Genomic DNA, 18,859 nt, shown 5'->3' with positions numbered 1-18,859 from the left:
GCGCTGCAGCAGCACGCTCCCTGCTACTAATCACTCTGAGCCATTCAAGGTTTAGTCGTGACAGAGGGGAGCGGGGAGGAACGGCGTGTTGCTTTCAAACCAGGCCGGTAAATAACAGGCAGAAGCAGTCTATTTATTCACTTTCTGCGTTGATGTATGCCCCTGACCTTGGACAAATACAGCAGAACGTTAGCAGCGCCATGTGACGACGGTGATGTCTGAAACGTCTCCTGACCCATTAACAAGGTGGCAGAAAAAGATGCCATAAATTACCTTCATGAGCTTTGCTGGGGAGGCGCTGCAATGTAGGTGGAAGAGACATATATTAGAGGGAGGCTAGCATGTGAGGGATGCTCCAAAATTACATCTCTGAACTGAATGAAATAAATAATGTGGATTCCTGAGGTTCCCTGGACTCCTGGGGAACACCCAAGGCCATAAATAAATGTGGGACTCGTGCAGGTTTACAGCGATTCCTCAGAAATCCCCGCAAAAAGCTCGCTGGTGAGAGCAGAGGTCACGGTGCTGGTGAGAGCAGAGGTCACGGTGCTGGTGAGAGTAGAGGTCATGGTGCTGGTGAGAGCAGAGGTCATGGTGCTGGTGAGAGTAGAGGTCATGGTGCTGGTGAGAGTAGAGGTCATGGTGCTGGTGAGAGTAGAGGTCACGGTGCTGGTGAGAGCAGAGGTCATGGTGCTGGTGAGAGTAGAGGTCATGGTGCTGGTGAGAGTAGAGGTCATGGTGCTGGTGAGAGTAGAGGTCACGGTGCTGGTGAGAGTAGAGGTCACGGTGCTGGTGAGAGTAGAGGTCACGGTGCTGGTGAGAGTAGAGGTCATGGTGCTGGTGAGAGCAGGGGTCACAGTGCTGGTGAGAGCAGAGGTCATGGTGCTGGTGAGGTCACGGTGTTGGTGAGAGTAGAGGTCACGGTGCTGGTGAGAGCAGAGGTCACGGTGCTGGTGAGAGTAGAGGTCATGATGCTGTGAGAGCAGAGGTCACGGTGCTGGTGAGAGCAGGGGTCACAGTGCTGGTGAGAGTAGAGGTCATGGTGCTGGTGAGGTCATGGTGTTGGTGAGAGCAGAGGTCATGGTGGTGGTGAGAGCAGAAGTCACGGTGCTGGTGAGGTCACGGTGTTGGTGAGAGTAGAGGTCACGGTGCTGGTGAGAGTAGAGGTCACGGTGCTGGTGAGAGTAGAGGTCATGGTGCTGTGAGAGCAGAGGTCATGGTGCTGGTGAGAGCAGAGGTCACGGTGCTGGTGAGAGTAGAGGTCATGGTGCTGTGAGAGCAGAGGTCACGGTGCTGGTGAGAGCAGGGGTCACAGTGCTGGTGAGAGCAGAGGTCATGGTGCTGGTGAGGTCATGGTGCTGGTGAGAGCAGAGGTCACGGTGCTGGTGAGAGCAGAGGTCATGGTGCTGGTGAGAGTAGAGGTCACGGTGCTGTGAGAGCAAAGGTCACGGTGCTTAACATAAAATAGAAATAGCCCTCATTTTCAGGACTTCTGGCCCCTTTCTCAAAAGCTGCTTGCCATGGCTTCAACCACAATATCAGTATATGAATGTCTGTTTTTTCTGCAGTAGCTACATCCCAGGATAGCTACAGTAGCTATCCTAAGCGCCTGTGTCGACCTGGCGTCTTTTCATCAGCTCCGCCGTCTTTTTTCAGTTGTTTCCAATGAGGAGCGAGCGTATGCGGGCGCACACGGACGTCTAGAGAAAGTGCGCTGTGCCCAGCGTCTATTTTCACAGCGCTCCGGCGTTTTTGTGCGCCCGGCTCCCAGCACTCCCAGCTGAAAATATTTTAACTTTTCAGAAAGACGCTGGTGTCGGGTGCTCCTTTTCTGGCAACTAATCATATGGAGAAACTATCACAACAGAGACAGAAAGGCTCAATTGTGGGAGCAGATTGGCTAGACACTTACTATTTCTGGTGAGTGTTGAGCTAAATCACTGTATGTGTGTTGTTAGCTAATGTTAGCTGTCAGCTATCAAGCTAGCTACCGCACTGAGCTAAGGTTACTTTCAGAATGCTTCCTTGCTTATTGTGCGCTCCCCAGCATACTTCCAGCGTTTAACCGTCAGAAAAAGATGCTAGATGGACACACAGCCTAATGTGTTTTCATGTCATTGATACCACAACTAAACAGGAGATACAAAATAAGATGAAAGCTTGAATAATGTCCCCCCCCCCCCCCCCCGAGCATTTCATCAATGTTGCATTTTGGCCTGAATGTAGGCTAGCTAATTAAAAGACTCTGAAGAGTAGAGACATTATGATCTATTCAAAGAAAGAAAAAAATCATAGAATGGATCTGACCATGGAGCTGCCCAGTGGAAAGCCTATTACCCTGGCCATAGAGGTGTGCAGGTCAGGCCAATAAAGAGCCAGTCGGCTGCTCTTGAGGGACAGTCTAGAGTGGAACAACACCCTTCAAAGACACCCTGAGATACTGAGAGGAGTACTGCTGGATACCAATTACAATGCACTCGCAGCGGGGGTCCGCAGACTTCTTCCTGATAGCTTGCAGAGGCCGACAGTAAGGAGATGCCCCCCAAAGATCACGGATTCAGGAAAGTCTTCCAATCAATCACTAATCACCACCACCATCAGCGGGAGTCCACCACAGGACAGTCAAATGAATGTCCCTTATCTTCTCCTTTTTATCCCTCTGCTAGAATTTTTAGGAGACTTATGGCAATACCGTGTGAAATATCATCATACCTTTATATTTAATGCTGACAAGCACTGAAAGGGAGTTAGTAAACTAATGCGTATGAATGACAGCGCATGGGTCAAAGAGTCAGTGAATCATTGTGTTACGGTGTGTCTGTGAATTAAATAAAGATGCAAAGAAACAACAGTATCTTATGTAGACAGTGACACACAACAACAAACTCCCCCCTACGACCTAAGATAATAAACTGCCAGACAGTGGGAAACACTGTGCTGTTCACTTCAAGTAAAAGCTTTCAATCACATAAACTGGAGTTGTTGGCCAACAACAACTTTGAACACCAGCAATAACATTGGCCTTAGCAGGGTTTTTGTTATAGGGGTGGGAATCACCAGGGTGCCCACAATACGATATTATGACGATACTTGAGTCACAATATTATTGATACAATATGAATAGATATAGATACAATATTATTGCGATTTTAAAAATATTGTGATATAGTGCGATTTATTACCTTTTTTCAACTACAAATTATGTCCCCAAAGGAAAAAACTTCTTCAACATCTGTTTTCTCTAATGAGATAAAGTTTCCAGTCTGTTCATCTCACGTAAAAAATAGTATTGTCATGCAGACAGAATCATAAAAACATGTCATAATACTGCATGCACTTGACAATTTATACAATAACATATTGCGATACTTGGCATTCGTACAATATGATATTGCCACACAAAACATTGTGATAGATGCTGTATCGATCCCCCCCCCCAAACCCTAGTTTTTTGCACAATGAATCAGATAACATGGCACTGGCAGGCCGGTGAAGAATGAAGATGTGAGCGCGGGCACCATGTGATAACCCTACACTCAACAAACAGCAAGCATACTGTAACTGCGTCAATATCAACAGTCAAGAAAAATCGGCACACAAAGCAAAGCTAAGACGTAGGGTTCACACAGCAAAGCTAAGACGTAGGGTTCCTGCACACAAAGCAAAGCTAAGACGTAGGGTTCCTGCACACACAGCAAAGCTAAGACGTAGGGTTCCTGCACACACAGCAAAGCTAAGACATAGGGTTCCTGCACGGTAATGATCTTATTCTAAGTGCCTAACTGAGGTATCTCTGCAAGCCCTGCTTTGACAACCCCACACCTCCCACATCTCCCATCTCAGCAGCCTCTGGGTGGGGGCGGGGCTAATCACCCTGTAGCTTCATCATCGACTGGATGACAGCTCAGGCGCTAAAGATGCTACGGCTAGAAGGTGTGGCTGCTGCAGTGGCACAAATACACACTGCTCGTTTGCAGACGGTCGCTCAGAGCTGAAAGCATACCACCGCAGCGACACATTCTACAAGGTGTGTGCGTTCACCGAGCACAAACGGCAATGAAATTCATTTGGCATCCTTTCACTTCAGTGCAGACTGGAGAGAATCCCCTAGAGCATGTTCCTGGGGGCACAGAGAGTTAGTGTATGCTGATTTGCCCTTAACTGATTATGACATGCAATGGCTGATGGGTTAGCTTGGCAGTGCTGTTGACCTGTCGGTCTCCAAGCCACGAGAGGTCTGCACTCTCTGATCCCATTGGCTGAACATGAGACAGTGCCATGTCTCACAGAGAAAATGCACTCTCAGATGCCCGTGCAATTTCTCTTCCAGCTTATCCACTATCAGTCCTCAGTGTGCAGCTTTTATTCCCCAGTGAGAGCGTATTTTTAAATGTTATTAAAAACGCACAATGAAACAAAAATAAAAGTAGGCCATTTGTTATCTTTTTCCCTGTTCTTCTGATTGTTGATGCATAAGAAGGAAATGCCCTTTCATCTGTCAGGGCACTGCACTGCATCCTCCTATATATAAATTTAATTCTGCAAGTAAATTAGGATTGATCACCACAGCTTCAGGCCACAATCAGCATCTGTGATCTAATCAGGGCAGGGCCCTAGACAGAAAAGGATACTTCCATAAATAAAAACCATATGAGAGCCAGCAAGTGCCCATAACACCGGGGGGAAATTTGATTACCCTCTCCCTCTCCACAGGTGTGCTTTTAGCCTCCTACCTTCAAAGCCTGCCTGCCAGTCTGATATAATGACACACCCGGCGCGTCCTCACTGTTGTTTTTCCTGCAGTAAGGGCTTTACATCACACTTGCATCAGCGGATGCGAGCCTCGCGCCGCACGCCGGAGTCACCTCTAGGCAGGCGATGCCCATGGAAGCCTGGCTGAGGAGGATCCCAGGGAGACAGGATCTGTCAGGAGCTCCTTGCCCGGCGACACCCAGGGTAATAAATTACCCAGAATTAACACGTCATCCTGAGCTCCACACAGCAGCCGCACTCCACTCTCGCCATGCTGCTTAATGGATCTATTAACCAAATGGATACAGGGGTAAACTGCTTTCAGAGCTAAAATTCTTCTTCAGTGGTGGATGGTAACGATGTAGGGAAGGAGACACTGGAAGGAGAGCGAGATGTCCTGCATGTACCGTAATGTTCTTCCATTATAGAAGTACGAGGAAAAATAGACAATTAAATTGACAAATGCATAGCCTATATATTTATATTAAATATACTTTCCAAGCCATAAAATCCCCCAGACTTACTTCAAAGATTTTAAATTAACCATAACATTTTCTAATACAGCACTCAGGTATTCCATGTACATAATGTAAAATCTTGAATAATAACATAGTTTGTGGCCATTTGAGTTAGGCATAATAAAATCCCATCTTTGCTGGAGTAGTTATACTACTACCTTTTGCTTCAGACAGGAATCAGTGGCAACAAAAAGCAGTGTGAAATGACAGCCTGCTTAGAAGCCACCTGCAGCGCTCTCCATGTCACCTGTGTGGGAGGTCCTGGGAGAATTGCCTCTGCCACCATTAAAAGCAAAGCCTCCTGTTGATGGGTGTCACTGATAGCCGGGGATATTTAGCAGTGGATTCAAAATGCCAGTGGTGCTGCACGTATCTCCTTGGCATCTCTGGCACCCAGCCAGCGCTGTGACATGCTGACAGCATGGTACAGAGCACCACAGACAGCAGACAGCGCTGTGACATGCTGACAGCATGGTACAGAGCACCACAGACAGCTGTGACATGCTGACAGCATGGTACAGAGCACCACAGACAGCAGACAGCACTGTGACATGCTGACAGCATGGTACAGAGCACCACAGACAGCTGTGACATGCTGACAGCATGGTACAGAGCACCACAGACAGCTGTGACATGCTGACAGCATGGTACAGAGCACCACAGACAGCAGACAGCGCTGTGACATGCTGACAGCATGGTACAGAGCACCACAGACAGCAGACAGCGCTGTGACATGCTGACAGCATGGTACAGAGCACCACAGACAGCTGTGACATGCTGACAGCATGGTGCAGAACACCAGCTTTTAACCAGTGCTCACTCATCATCACAAAAGGCAACCTGATAAGAAAGATGCTCAAGAAAGATGCTTTTGGTATTAGCTGATACACTTTATCTGGGACACATATGATATACAGTATATATATATATATATATATGTGTGTGTGTGTGTGTGTGTGTGTGTGTGTGTGTGTGTGTGTGTGTGTGTGTGTGTGTGTGTGTGTGTGTGTGTGTGTGTGTGTGTGTGTGTGTGTGTAATAATACTTTTAAAATGGTACCGGTGGCTAAACGGTGCCTGAACACAAACTTTTTAAATTGAGAGAGGATTTAATCTAATACAATAAAATACATTTTCTTAAAAGAAAAGAAAACAAGAGGATTTCAAGCAGCACGTTCCAAACGATAATGTTAATGAAGGTGCGTGTGACGCCGGGTTCGGAGCATCGGAGGGTGAAAATTTCACTCAGCACCTAAATTAGGCACCTAATTCTGCGTTGTAATTCGGTACCGGTAAGTACCGGTCGTAAAGATACTGGTACCATATAGTGGTACCGGGTTTCAGTACCCAACCTTATATTGCAGTCTTTCTTTTCTTTTCCCCCAGCCTCATATTTCCTTTCCTTTTGCATATTTTGCCTGAATCAAAAAGAAAGTACACATCAGGAGGGACAATGCAATTTTTATAAGCGAGAAAGCACGAAACCTGAAAAGCATGAAACTATGAAATTTGAATGATAAAAGTTTGCCGAAAAAGTTCTGCATAATGTACGTTGTTGCAAAGTAAAAATCTCAATTTCTGATATTGCTTTTTGCACAAACTGGAAAGAGATGGATGATCAGTCAGCCCAGGCTCTATAGCTACAGTATAAGCAGTTTTATGTCTTCTTCCAATTTTCTCACACATTCCCTGTTGATCCTCCTGGAATTCAGGTTTTAAAATCCAACCCACTGACTGAGAGGACCACACAGACTAGTGCTTTTGGCAATAGATTCATTTATTTTAAGTAATTATGCTCAACCAGTGGTCTCAATCTTTTTTGACTTCAGCACCTCCTTTCCCTGATTTCTGAATCCACGTGCCCTCTTTAACTGACCACAACATTTTGCTTACAAAACTGCAAGAGATAACTATAGCATTATGATGCAATGAATGAATTATAACCCACCTTTTGAAGAATATAACATTACAAAATAAGAAATGGAGTGAAAGAGTTGCAATTAGTGCCTCCTGAGCAGATTTATTTAAAATGTTCATTTATTTTCATGATTTATTCTTACATTTTTCTTTTCCCCCCTTTCTCTCAAGTACCCCCTGTAGTACCTCCACCACGTACCCCTAGGGGTACGTGTACCCCAGTTTGGGAATCACTGTGCTACACTATCAAAGATAATATGAAAATGACGTATTCATATGAAAATGTTAAATATCTTTAATATCCATGATCCTGTGGGGCAATATTTGCCTGGTCAACTTGAAAACGATTACATGGCCATTACTTGCATCAAAGAGTGTGCCAATTTGATGATCATGAGATCACTTTTTATTCGCCATAAGAACAGCTTCTTCCCAACTGCCATCGGCCTCATCAACAGGAGGACCGCAATGGAAACAAGCCTATGGCTTTATTGTGTTTTTATCCTCGGTGATTGTCTGTATTCCCTGTCTCATTGTTGACATTCACCAAATAAAGTCAATCAATCAATCAATCAATCAAACAAGGCCCGAAATCCCCCTCTACTAAGGACTCACCCCCCCAATACCAACTACCAACTTACCAAAGACTCTACCGACACCCCCTGAGCACAGCCGATATCCCCCCACTGACATGAGCCCCCCATCAATGTCACTCTCCAGTAGCAGCAGCAGGACTACACTGGCTACATGAAAGTGTTATAGCTGCTTCTCCTGCCAGAACTTTTTACTCTATTACCGTATATTACTCTTGTTACATCGCATACCGATTGGACTGTAAATTCCTACTTAATTCCTATTTGATGCCTATTTAACACAAGTACCCCCAGTAATAATATGCTCTGTGGCTTCATCTTATCCAATCTAGTCTCTGGCTCAGTTTCCCATGAAATATAAGTAATTGCAACTAGTAGACTGTTAAGTTATATATCAGAAGTAGATGAGTAGAAGTGTTGAAATCTGGAAGAGGAAATGAGTGAGGCGTTGGGTGTCTCTGATTCGAAACGTGCGCTATTGAGCTAAATTGCTTGGATAAGCAAGCCCAAGGTCAGTTTCCCTCCACAGCGCGCTCTCCACCTTCTCTTCCTCACTTTACGTCTCAGGATGTATATCATGCGTTACGTGATGTGTTTCTGGAAAATATACTTAAGCTTGTGGGGCATTTCTTGAATTAATTTGAAGAATAAATTCCCCCACACTGACAAGGCACAGTAGTAGACCGTGATTAGCAGACAGTGGCTCCACCCATCCCCACATATCAAATGATGCAATCTGCAGGGTGGAGGCGTTCCTGTCACATAAAACGCTGCAGTGCTTCTAAGCCTGCAGCTCATTGCAAGGTTACACACAGTTGCTGTCGGAAAAGTGCCACTAAAGCCCACATCCAAGTTGTGAAGAGAATCTCAACCTGCCACTAAAAATTAACTGATTTTTGATAATGCAATAACGGTAAATCTAGACATTGAGACTCATTTATGTTAATTTTGTCCTTTTCATACTGATGTCTCTGAAAAAATAGCCTACTTTATATTTTGTGCAGTTATGTGTTATATAGTATTTCCTGTGTTTTTAGTGTCACTTGGCTTTGTAAAGCATTTTGTACTGTTTTCTGAAAAATGCTATGTAAATAAAGTTAATCATTATTATTATATTGTAAAGTGGATGATGATAAAGGACATGATTGCTCTACAAGATGACAATGAACTTTGTAGGCCTACATCCGGTGGTGTCATTTTTTGACATTGAGAATGCATTAAAATGAGTATTTCATGTCTAAACATGGGTTCTTTGGTAACCTTGTGAGGTAGCTGGATTTGCGTGAGATCATGAGATCACGATCATCCATCCGAACCACTGGTGGTTCGCACCAATGGGCGGGCATTAGTGTGACGCCAGCGAGATCAAGCCAGTGAGAGACATGATGGACAGATGGTTCATCCAATCACCTGCCAGGTCTTTGTTGAAAGTGCCTGCCCTTTGAAGGTTTCCCGAGTGACTCGTTCCCAGATGGTTATGTGAAAACAAACCACCTGGCAGTAGCAGCTTAATGTAGCACATTTAGAGGATATGAACTACGTGTAGGTTAACGGTTATATCACAGCCGCTTTAAAAAAAATGACACTTTCTCATCACAGAGTGGTGACAGAGGCAAAGCCAAATTTCCCCCCTTGCCGCTGGAGAAAGTGAGGAGCACCGAGGATCGAAAGAGAAAAAGACCTTTTCAAGTGCGTTCATTGTCTCCTCTTAAAGTGGGGTCAAGAAAGACCATGTTGAGTCATGAGCAGGAGGCTTCACCGAAAAAACCCACTCTCAACCCGGCATACCACAGAGCGTCTCTCCAGCACAAAGACCAGCTTTATCCCTCCACACTTGAGCTGCTCTCCTCTAAACCTCTTATGAGGTGGACTCGCTCAAAGTTGAATGGGAAAATGCTCATATAGAGAATGGAGGACCATGAAAGAGAACCTCATATAGAGAACGGAGGACCATGAAAGAGAACCTCATATAGAGAACGGAGGACCATGAAAGAAAAGCTAAACTCTGGACCTGCCTCTGGAGCCCACGTACGTTGCATTAGGGGCGTGCGTTACACCATGTGAGACAAAGAGCTGGAGGTATGGAACGCAGTGGATGAAAAACACTGAACAAATAGCAATTAATTGAGGTCAGTGTGATTGAACACTGCAAGGCTAGGCTGGCTTTAGCATCAGTTCCAGATGGCAGGCTGTTATTTCACTGTGCCCTGCTAATGCTGCAGGATTGGATGCTGGTAACCCGAGTGTCCCCAGGGCCCCCGGCTCCTCCACTGCACTGAGAACCAGGGCCGAGCTCCCTCCACTCGCTGCCTGCCTGCCACTCTGCAGCTCCACTCAGCTCGGGAAGGGAGAGTGGCTGGCTGGCTGGCTGGCTGGGGCAGTGGAGGGGGCTGTGTGCGGGGGTGGGGGTTGTGCTGGAACAAAGCATGTTAACACCGTCTCTGTGTTAAACAAGTTTGGAAACAAGCAGGGGGGGTTTCCCTTCCAATTCTCATTGGACGGTGAGCTCGCTGACAGCGGGAGAGGATCCCGGAGTTTACGCTCGCCTCTCTGCCCCCCACGTTCCACCTTGTGTCCCACAGCAAACTGACTGAAACACTCCCACTCTGTCATCTAAATGTTGGAGGTATGGTACATGTCGTTGTCGATATCTCTCTTTGATCATTCTTCCCCCAAAAATATAAAAATAAAGAAGGAACCGGCAGGTCAATAAAGCGCTGTTGAAAACGTCTTTAGCGTAATCTCATCCATGCCGTGTGTTTTCTGTGATGTGTCAAGATAAAGGGCCACATGAGAGCTGAGGCCCCCGGTGAGAATACAAGAAGCACGAGTTTTGGTTCTTGTCCAAGTTTAAACTATAGCTTTTACTCCTACTGCACCTCTGCTGTTTCCTTCAAATGATCCAACCAAGTGAATTAGAAAACAACCTTCAACTTGTTTTTGCCCTGCCTTCTACTATGCTGGGATTTGACCTTAAATAGGAATAAGTCGGTGAAGACAATTAATAAACATTTGTTTACTCAAATAAAAACATAATTAGAGCTGGGCAGAACTAACATTGGACACTCCCTTAATTTAAACAGCATCAAAGAAGGCATAAACAAGCAGTTTGGCAAAAAAATGCCTTTGGATCAACCTCCCCTCACAACAGAAACATTCATATGAATTAGACTATTGCCTTATTCCCACGGGACCAGTATTGTGCTGGGACTTCATGTAATTAATGAACTACTGCTCAACCTCTACATTTCATGAAACGCATTCACCCATGATAATTAAATTCACTGAAATCACCGCTGCCAAGGATGCAATTGTAGAAGGTCAAGATTTTACAATTCATCACTTTGTGCTTTAGCAAAGCAAAACTTAGTTTGAGTTGAAAACACGTCCAAAACCTTCCTCTACAGCACAGTTTCCACTGCTATCTCCATTTTTCATGACAGGAGGAAGCTGGAAATTGTGCATAGAGAAGAAGAAAGAAAATAAATTGTGCCCTGAAACTCAATTATGGCCGACATTACCAAGAGATTGATTTGCACAGGATTCAATTTATCAGGGGATCTCCATCTTCACCAAAATGCAGCGAATAAATTGTGCTGGAATTTTTACTTTTACAATTTACAGACATGGTGGATTCGCACAGGATTAAAATCACTGCCAATTCTAACAATTCTAACAAATCACTGGCTGTCCCCCAGGTTATATTAGTCCTGTACCAATAGGACTTGTGCTTCTGGTGCAAGGTTTGCTCTGCACATGCCTCTGCTTCATCACAATGGCTGTCACAGAAGACCAGTGTGACAATTGCTCTCATTCAGAGCAACTTAACAATGAATATAACAACAAGAATGTGCTAGCAACCAATAGCAAGGAGTGCAAGGGTCACAACAACAATGCATGAGTAGTATAGAGAACCACTGTGACTGTATAAGAGTAGATATAGAGTAGTATAGAGAACCACTGTGACTGTATTATAGAGTAGTATAGAGAACCACTGTGACTGTGTATAAGAGTACCGGTAGATATAGAGTAGAGAACCACTGTGACTGTATAAGAGTAGATATAGAGTAGTATAGAGAACCATTGTGACTGTATTATAGAGTAGTATAGAGAACCACTGTGACTGTAAGAGTAGATATAGAGTAGAGAACCACTGTGACTGTATAAGAGTAGATATAGAGTAGTATAGAGAACCACTGTGACTGTATAAGAGTAGATATAGAGTAGTATAGAGAACCACTGTGACTGTATAAGAGTAGATATAGAGTACTGTAGTATAGGGCAGAGGTTCTCAAATGTTTTTCAGCCAAGGACCCCTTACAAGATAGAAAATATACCGGAAAATATACCTAAGGTTAATTGTTTCCACGATAACATGCTTGACTTTTAAATTGATAGGTTTGAGATTAGAATGTAATCCATGAACCATTTTAGATTTAAAGCATAAAATATTTTCGTTGAACTATGAAGCTTTTGCAAAAAAAACCAAAAAAGCTTTTATTTTTATTTTCCTGAAAACTTTGCGCGGACCCCCTGGCAAGGGGTCCCTGGACCCCCATTTGAGAACCACTGGTCTAGGGAACCGGCAGGTAAAGAAATAGCAAGAGAGGAAATATATTTATTTAACAAGAGAGCAGCATTTTAAGTATAAGTGCCTTCCCACATGGCATGCGAAGATGTGTTTTGATGGCAATGGTCTGGGGAATCTGCCAAATATGTGACACCGTCTGGTGAATGGGATAACAAGTAGGCAACCATGAAGTCACACATTTAAAAAAAGTAAAATAATAATAATAATAAAAACAAATCAATAAATCGATCAATAAATATGTATCTAAACAAAACAGGCTTGTTTCTGTTTCTTCAACAACTTTCAGGGTGATTTTCTCAGAATTTCTCAGAAAAAGAGTATCGACATTCAAATAAGCATATCTTATTCATTTATACTCAAATTTCTATGTATGACACACCATTTGAAAGCTTACAATCCGCACTTTCATAATCTATAAAAACCTGAAAAATAACCTTCCCCTACTTGTTACCCAAAACACCAGTCCGTGTCGCATACATTATATGTCTCAACTTACATCATTCAAGTTGCATGCTTTCCTTGATAAATCCCCCTCTTGTTAGAGCAGAAAGCTTTGCATGCATCTCACAGACTGTTTCTGACAACAAAGAAAGCTGAGGGAGTTTGCCCTTTTCGAGATACGCTTATAGTCTCTGCTGCTGTGGCCTGCTTCGAGGTGAAATCTGCTCCAGCACAGACCTTACACCAGGGATACTCAACTTGCTTTGCCCGGGGGCCACTTTCGTGAAATGATAGAAGGCCAGGGGCCAGTTAATAAACAACCAATATACATTTTTCTGTAGCGGATTGTAGGTTTTTGGGGTGTCAGCCGGAGTTTAGTCTGACAATGTTGTGCACAGCGGATAGTTAGTTAGGTTAAGTACATACTGTACATAAGTGCCTGGGTAGCGAGCAGACGGCGGTATTTGACAATTTAGCAGCTAAATCATAGATTATTGAAAGCTATTCCATATTCCAGACTGAAATGCTATAACAGAAGTGGAGTATTGGCCAGAATGACATGAACATTTGGACACTTATTCAGTGGGTATATTGCATGTTGCGTTCAGGCGCACTGTAAAAAAAGAAAAAAGAAATGCAATTCCTATGTGGCCCACGGGCCGCAAGTTGAGTATCACTGCCTTACACTGACAGAGTGCGCTCCTAAACCACCAGCACTGCCACTGACTACTACCATGAGATCTGCTCCAGCACAGACCTTACTTACACTGACAGAGTCTGCTCCTAAACCACCAGCACTGCCACTGTCTACCATGAAATCTGCTCCAGCACAGACCTTACTTACACTGACAGAGTGCGCTCCTAAACCACCAGCACTGCCACTGACTACCATGAGATCTGCTCCAGCACAGACCTTACTTACACTGACAGAGTCTGCTCCTAAACCACCAGCACTGCCACTGTCTACCATGAAATCTGCAGCCATAATTTAAAAACAGACTCACAATATGAATCAACTTGATTAATGTTAATAATCTTTCGTTTGGCTGGATCATTTGCTCTATGACCTTGCGCACAATAAAACAGATCCTCCCCTCACAATCCAGAGGAACAGAGTGAGCTGTTCTCATCTGACATGTGGGAGATTACAGGATCAGCAGCACACACACAAAGGTCCTGGAGATCAACTGCCTGATTGGAGCTGTATTGAATAAAGGATTGAATGCCATGGTTAGGCATGGAGATTATTATTATTATTTTCCACAAAAAGAAGATTTGGGTAGATGCCTACCACAACACAGCACTGCTTTAACAAAGTCATGCTCATAGTACCTTACAAAATGTGTGCTCCAAAAAACAAGGACAATTCAAATATTTTCAAAGTAATGTGTGATAGGTTATCTTGCTACTTCTCACTGCACACACTAATTAATAAATGAGGCAGCATTAATATAAGCTGGAGTGGAGCAAATAGCTGCTTATCTAAGAAGAAACAGAGAAAGGGTGCAACCTGGCAAAGCCTTCATAAAAATAAAGAATAGTGTGTCTATTTTGCTCTAATTCAAAAGCATGCATGTCTTTTGTTCCTTCTTCTGCAATGTCTAGTTACCTGTTTCAAAGTACCCTGCCGCTGCCAGTCACAGCCGTAAGTGTTTTTCTTTGGTTGCTACTTCAGTGAGTTTTGGTCATAGAGGGATAATAAGACTAATACATGTACGATCTGTGGATTCTCAGCTTTCTTGCATCTTTCTCCTCCTCAGCATCTTGATGGACTCTTAGGTGCAAACAAACAGAAACAAATCCAACCATTATTGCCACCATCACAGCGGTACTTTTGCGGCAATACGGTATTTTGAAACAGGTATAGACGGTTTTCACCAGAGGGCAACCCCACAGCACTTCCTTTTTCTCAGCATTCGGCAAACTGCAGAAATATTCACTTGACATCGTTACTTTTGTTTCCGCTGCTCAGATGTAGGCTATAGACGGTTTTCACGGAATGGTCAGTCCTGCACTTGAATGTTTTTTTTTCTTTTATGTCCATAGCAAACACTGCAACAGGAAGTGAGCGGGGGTTCAATTTAGAATGTTTTTGTTGTCAAGTTAAAACCGTCTATACAAGGGATCTGCCGATCAGCATTTTGGTAAACAAAACTGGGTGGAAACAGGGGTTAGTATGCGCAGCAGAGTGAGGAGTGGTAAAAAAATGGTAAATGGACTGCATTTATATAGCGCTTTTGTCCAAAGCGCTTTACAATGTGCCTAGGAGTGGAACGGAAGTCGCGGCCATGACAGTCTCACCGCATAGATGGCAAACGATATTTTAGAGCCACAATATTGTTATAAATATCAACAACTAGCCAACAGATATCAAAGCTGGTGGGCTTATGGAAAGAGCGTGACTCGAACATGACCGTTATATAAAACTGGTCGTTCAGTGGCGTTTTATTGCCACACAACTAAAGTTAGCCACAGCTGTAGCTCTGATATGGCTGAAATCAGGAAACGGTCAAATAAACCAGATATCTGAAATTGCAAACAGAAAGACAGGAGAGAAACTAAACTTCAAACCAGAAAGATTCAGTTAGAAGGTACAAAAGTACTGAGAGCTGAGCAGAGGCTTTTAAAAACGACTGTCTCTGCTCTCTCCACTCGACAGAGACATACTGTAAGAGTTTCACATCGCTATGCTGCAACACAGCTGTTTGAGGGGGAGGAGGGTCGTCACCGGTTGGCCGCAGATAGTGAGACGTCACCACTGCCCGCTGTGGTTGGGGGTCCAGCCTGGTAGCAATCAATCAATCAATCAATCAATCAATAATTTTGCCCTCACAGCACCACACCGGAGTAGGTCAATCTCGGGCACACTCGCACCCGGCCCGGCGTGATGAAACAGCAATGGAAAAGGGCCATTAAACTATGTTTACACAATGCTGCTGTCAGGTGAAAGCTTTGTATCTCCAAAATGTACAGGAACTAAGAAAAACAGCCTTGGTTTTAGCGTTGGTCGTGCATCTTTCTCGGTTTAGACAATGGTTTTGAAATGAAAAGAGAATGTTCCCGAGCCACCGAGAGGTGTGTGATCCTTCAACTGCAGTTAAAACGTACAAATCACTCAAAATGGGAGTTACAAGGTTTCAGCGCTGGTGTAACTCCCGCTATGGATCAGGCAGCGTACTACAGTGCAGCAGCTTCCCTTAGCATAATATTCCTCTGACTCAGCACAATAGCTGCCTGCCTTCCCAGTCATGATGTAAATCACATGAGCTGTAGAGCGCTCCTTCAGTCGCTTTGCTGCTGTCCAGCCACATATAGAGACAGAGCTCTGCTCTCAGCTGTCACGCTGCAAGTCTGCAATACTCAACGCCTCAAAGGAAAATACTGGGCACTAATAGATTTGAATCATGCTAGCAGCACCTCCCATACACAGTGCACAAAATGTTCGCCCAATCTTAGTCGAGGTGATTCATACCTACTCAGTATTTGCATGATTTTTCACTCTATATGTTGTTTGCATTAGCTTCAATATAATATATATATCTTAAAGCTTCAGCGTAGCATCTGTAGTGAACGTGTCTTAGAAATGTTCGTCTTCAAGCACCATCTGGTCTTTATTGTTTCAAGTATGCTGCAGTTGTAGGTCAAGGGAGAACGACACAGCAGCAAAGAAAGTGATTGACATATATATGATACTTACTTTAACCCCAGGAAGAACCGTACAAGTCTACTCTCCCTCTAATAACATTTATTATGGTTGAAAATGTGCCATGGGTTGAACTAGATAACATTATGTTTCACAGGCACAGCTGTTTTTAAATTAACCCATTTCAGCCTATTTTCGCCTAAAAAATAGCCTCTAAAACCTAAGTCCGATTTGATAATAGACCCCCAAATCCTGAACTTTTCATAGAAATGTCAACGCCTACTAAAATAGTGATATCTCAGCCTCTGTAGAAGATAAAAACACACTTTAAAAGGCATTTGAGAGCTGACACATGTGGCTTTCCTTGTAAAAGGTGTTTATTGGTATGACAATTCAATAGCATTGTCAAATATTGCTGTAAACACAGAAAATTTTTAAAAAACTAAAAAACGTATGAAAAAACAAGCAACAAATCACTCCAAACCACTCAAATAAAATCAAAAATGTGCTCCACACTGCCCCCTTGTGTCCCCTTGCAACCATAAAAAAAAATGCAGTCCATTTACCATCAAAGGGGCAAGTGTCTAAAGTGTCAGCTAGTGTTTAGCAAACACTTACAAAAAATGTCTGTAGTGTTTTCCAAAACACTCAATGTGGACAGGCAGGTCACACTGTATGCAGCCATACACAGTTAGCCCACTGCCTACTACATCTTTTTTGTCCAGCAACAACTGGCACTCCCTGCAGAGCTTCCGCTTCTCAAACACCTTCCCGAAGTCGTGCATTGGGGGACCTGTGGCTTCTCCTGACGTGCTGGGTGCTGGGGAGGCTGCCCTGCTCGATGTGCTTGGTGCTGGGGAGGCTCCCCTGCTCTCTGGAGTGGAAGGAGAGCCAAATGGAGAGGCTGGTCTGGAAGCTGGGGACAGAGGAGGAGGAGGAGAAGGAGGAGGGATCACAGGAGGGGCCCTCCTTGTCACCGGTGTGATGAGCTCCTCCAGCAAGGTCTCCAGCCAGTCCTTGTAATGTTTGTGCCTTCCTCCAACAGACCTGGCTGCAACGTAGGCGTTGTAGCACGACACAGACAGGCCCCAGAAGAACACACGCCGCCACCATTTCTTCGACCGATGATCGAAACCATAGTATCCAATCATCTGGTCGAGGAGATCCACACCTGGAACACACATGGAACTCTGTTTACATACGTACATTTTCACTCAAATGACCTCAGTGAATATAAGCTTACAGTATTTTAATTTTTGTTTATAAAACATAAATCTGTAAAACAAACCTTTCATGTGGCTCTGGTAGTCCGCCAGGCAAGCGGGCACTACCACATCAGCCCGGTGGGTCTCATCTCTCCTCCGCCTTACAGTCCCTCTTGCGCTGGGGTCATGGTGATTGGACAAGACCATCACCGTCTTTGTGTCTTGCCACACGCAGAAGGTGAGGTCATCCTGCTGTGCCACCCGGAACTCGTGCTTCCCCAGCGCAGCCCTCTTTGTCAGGCTGTGGTCCTTCGGCAGCCCCTTCCTATTGGCCCGAAGGGTGCCACAGCCGTACAGGAAAAGGCCGTTCATCTCCTGGAGGAGTTCTACACTGGTGTAGAAGTTGTCCATATAAATGGACAGGAAGGTGCCATTGTATGGCTTGGCGAGGTCCAGCACCACGCGCTGTGCCAGGCCCGTCTGCGGCGCCGCTTCACGTCCTGTGTACACCTGGGGAGTTTGCAAGAAGAAACACAAGTCTGAGGAAGGGCCTTGGGTGCTTGAAAGGTCACTCAAATAACAACACATTACAGAATACATATTTGCATATTCTTGGTGTGCTGATTTTTTTCCTTACTTTGAAGTGCGGAACGTAGCCTGTTGAGCTCTCCGCCATCACCCAAACCTTCACGCCCCATTTGGTTGGCTGGAATGAATGAATGAATGAATGTTTATTTCACACATTACCAAAAGATGCAGGTTACATAGGCAAAATAGAGGTGAGACAATTTGATCAATCAATCAGCAGTACCTTCATTGGCAGGTATTGCCGGAAGCCAAGCCTGCCTTTGAACTTGATCATTGATTCGTCAATGCTGACTGTGCCGTTGACCTCATAGAGGTCCTGGAAGCGCTGGTTCAGGAAGTCCAGGTACCAGCGCAGTTTCCAGAGCTTATCAGCTGGGTCGCCTCGTGCGTTGTTATCTTGGAGGTGAAGGTATCTGAAGAGGTGAGAGAGGGGAGGATGGAAGAGGGGGGGTAGGGGAGGGGGGGTAATTAGACACATATTACAATATATTATAAACAATATAATGTCTTGTATATTGTATACAATATTGTATATTGTATTGTATATTATATACAAGTAGACACATCTTGGATGAAATGAAAAATTGTAGGCTATATCATTATATAGGTTAGT

General features: G+C 44.3%; 1 protein-coding gene across 1 annotated transcript; it reads right to left on the bottom strand.

Moving 5' to 3' along the window:
* Positions 1-16,808: 16,808 nt before the first annotated feature.
* Positions 16,809-18,069, bottom strand: LOC310776485 (piggyBac transposable element-derived protein 4-like; the record flags this gene model as incomplete). Its single annotated transcript, XM_083636672.1, has 2 exons — positions 16,809-17,624; positions 17,742-18,069. 2 exons carry the CDS (start codon positions 18,067-18,069, stop codon positions 17,068-17,070), a joined length of 885 nt encoding a protein of 294 aa, XP_083492798.1. The 3' UTR covers positions 16,809-17,067.
* Positions 18,070-18,859: the final 790 nt, after the last annotated feature.

Source organism: Poromitra crassiceps (assembly GCF_964638095.1).
Source record: "Poromitra crassiceps genome assembly, chromosome: 5".
NCBI classification, from domain to species: domain Eukaryota; kingdom Metazoa; phylum Chordata; class Actinopteri; order Beryciformes; family Melamphaidae; genus Poromitra; species Poromitra crassiceps.
The sequence above is the reverse complement of the archived record's forward strand: the minus strand, read 5'-3'. Positions and strand labels throughout refer to the sequence as shown.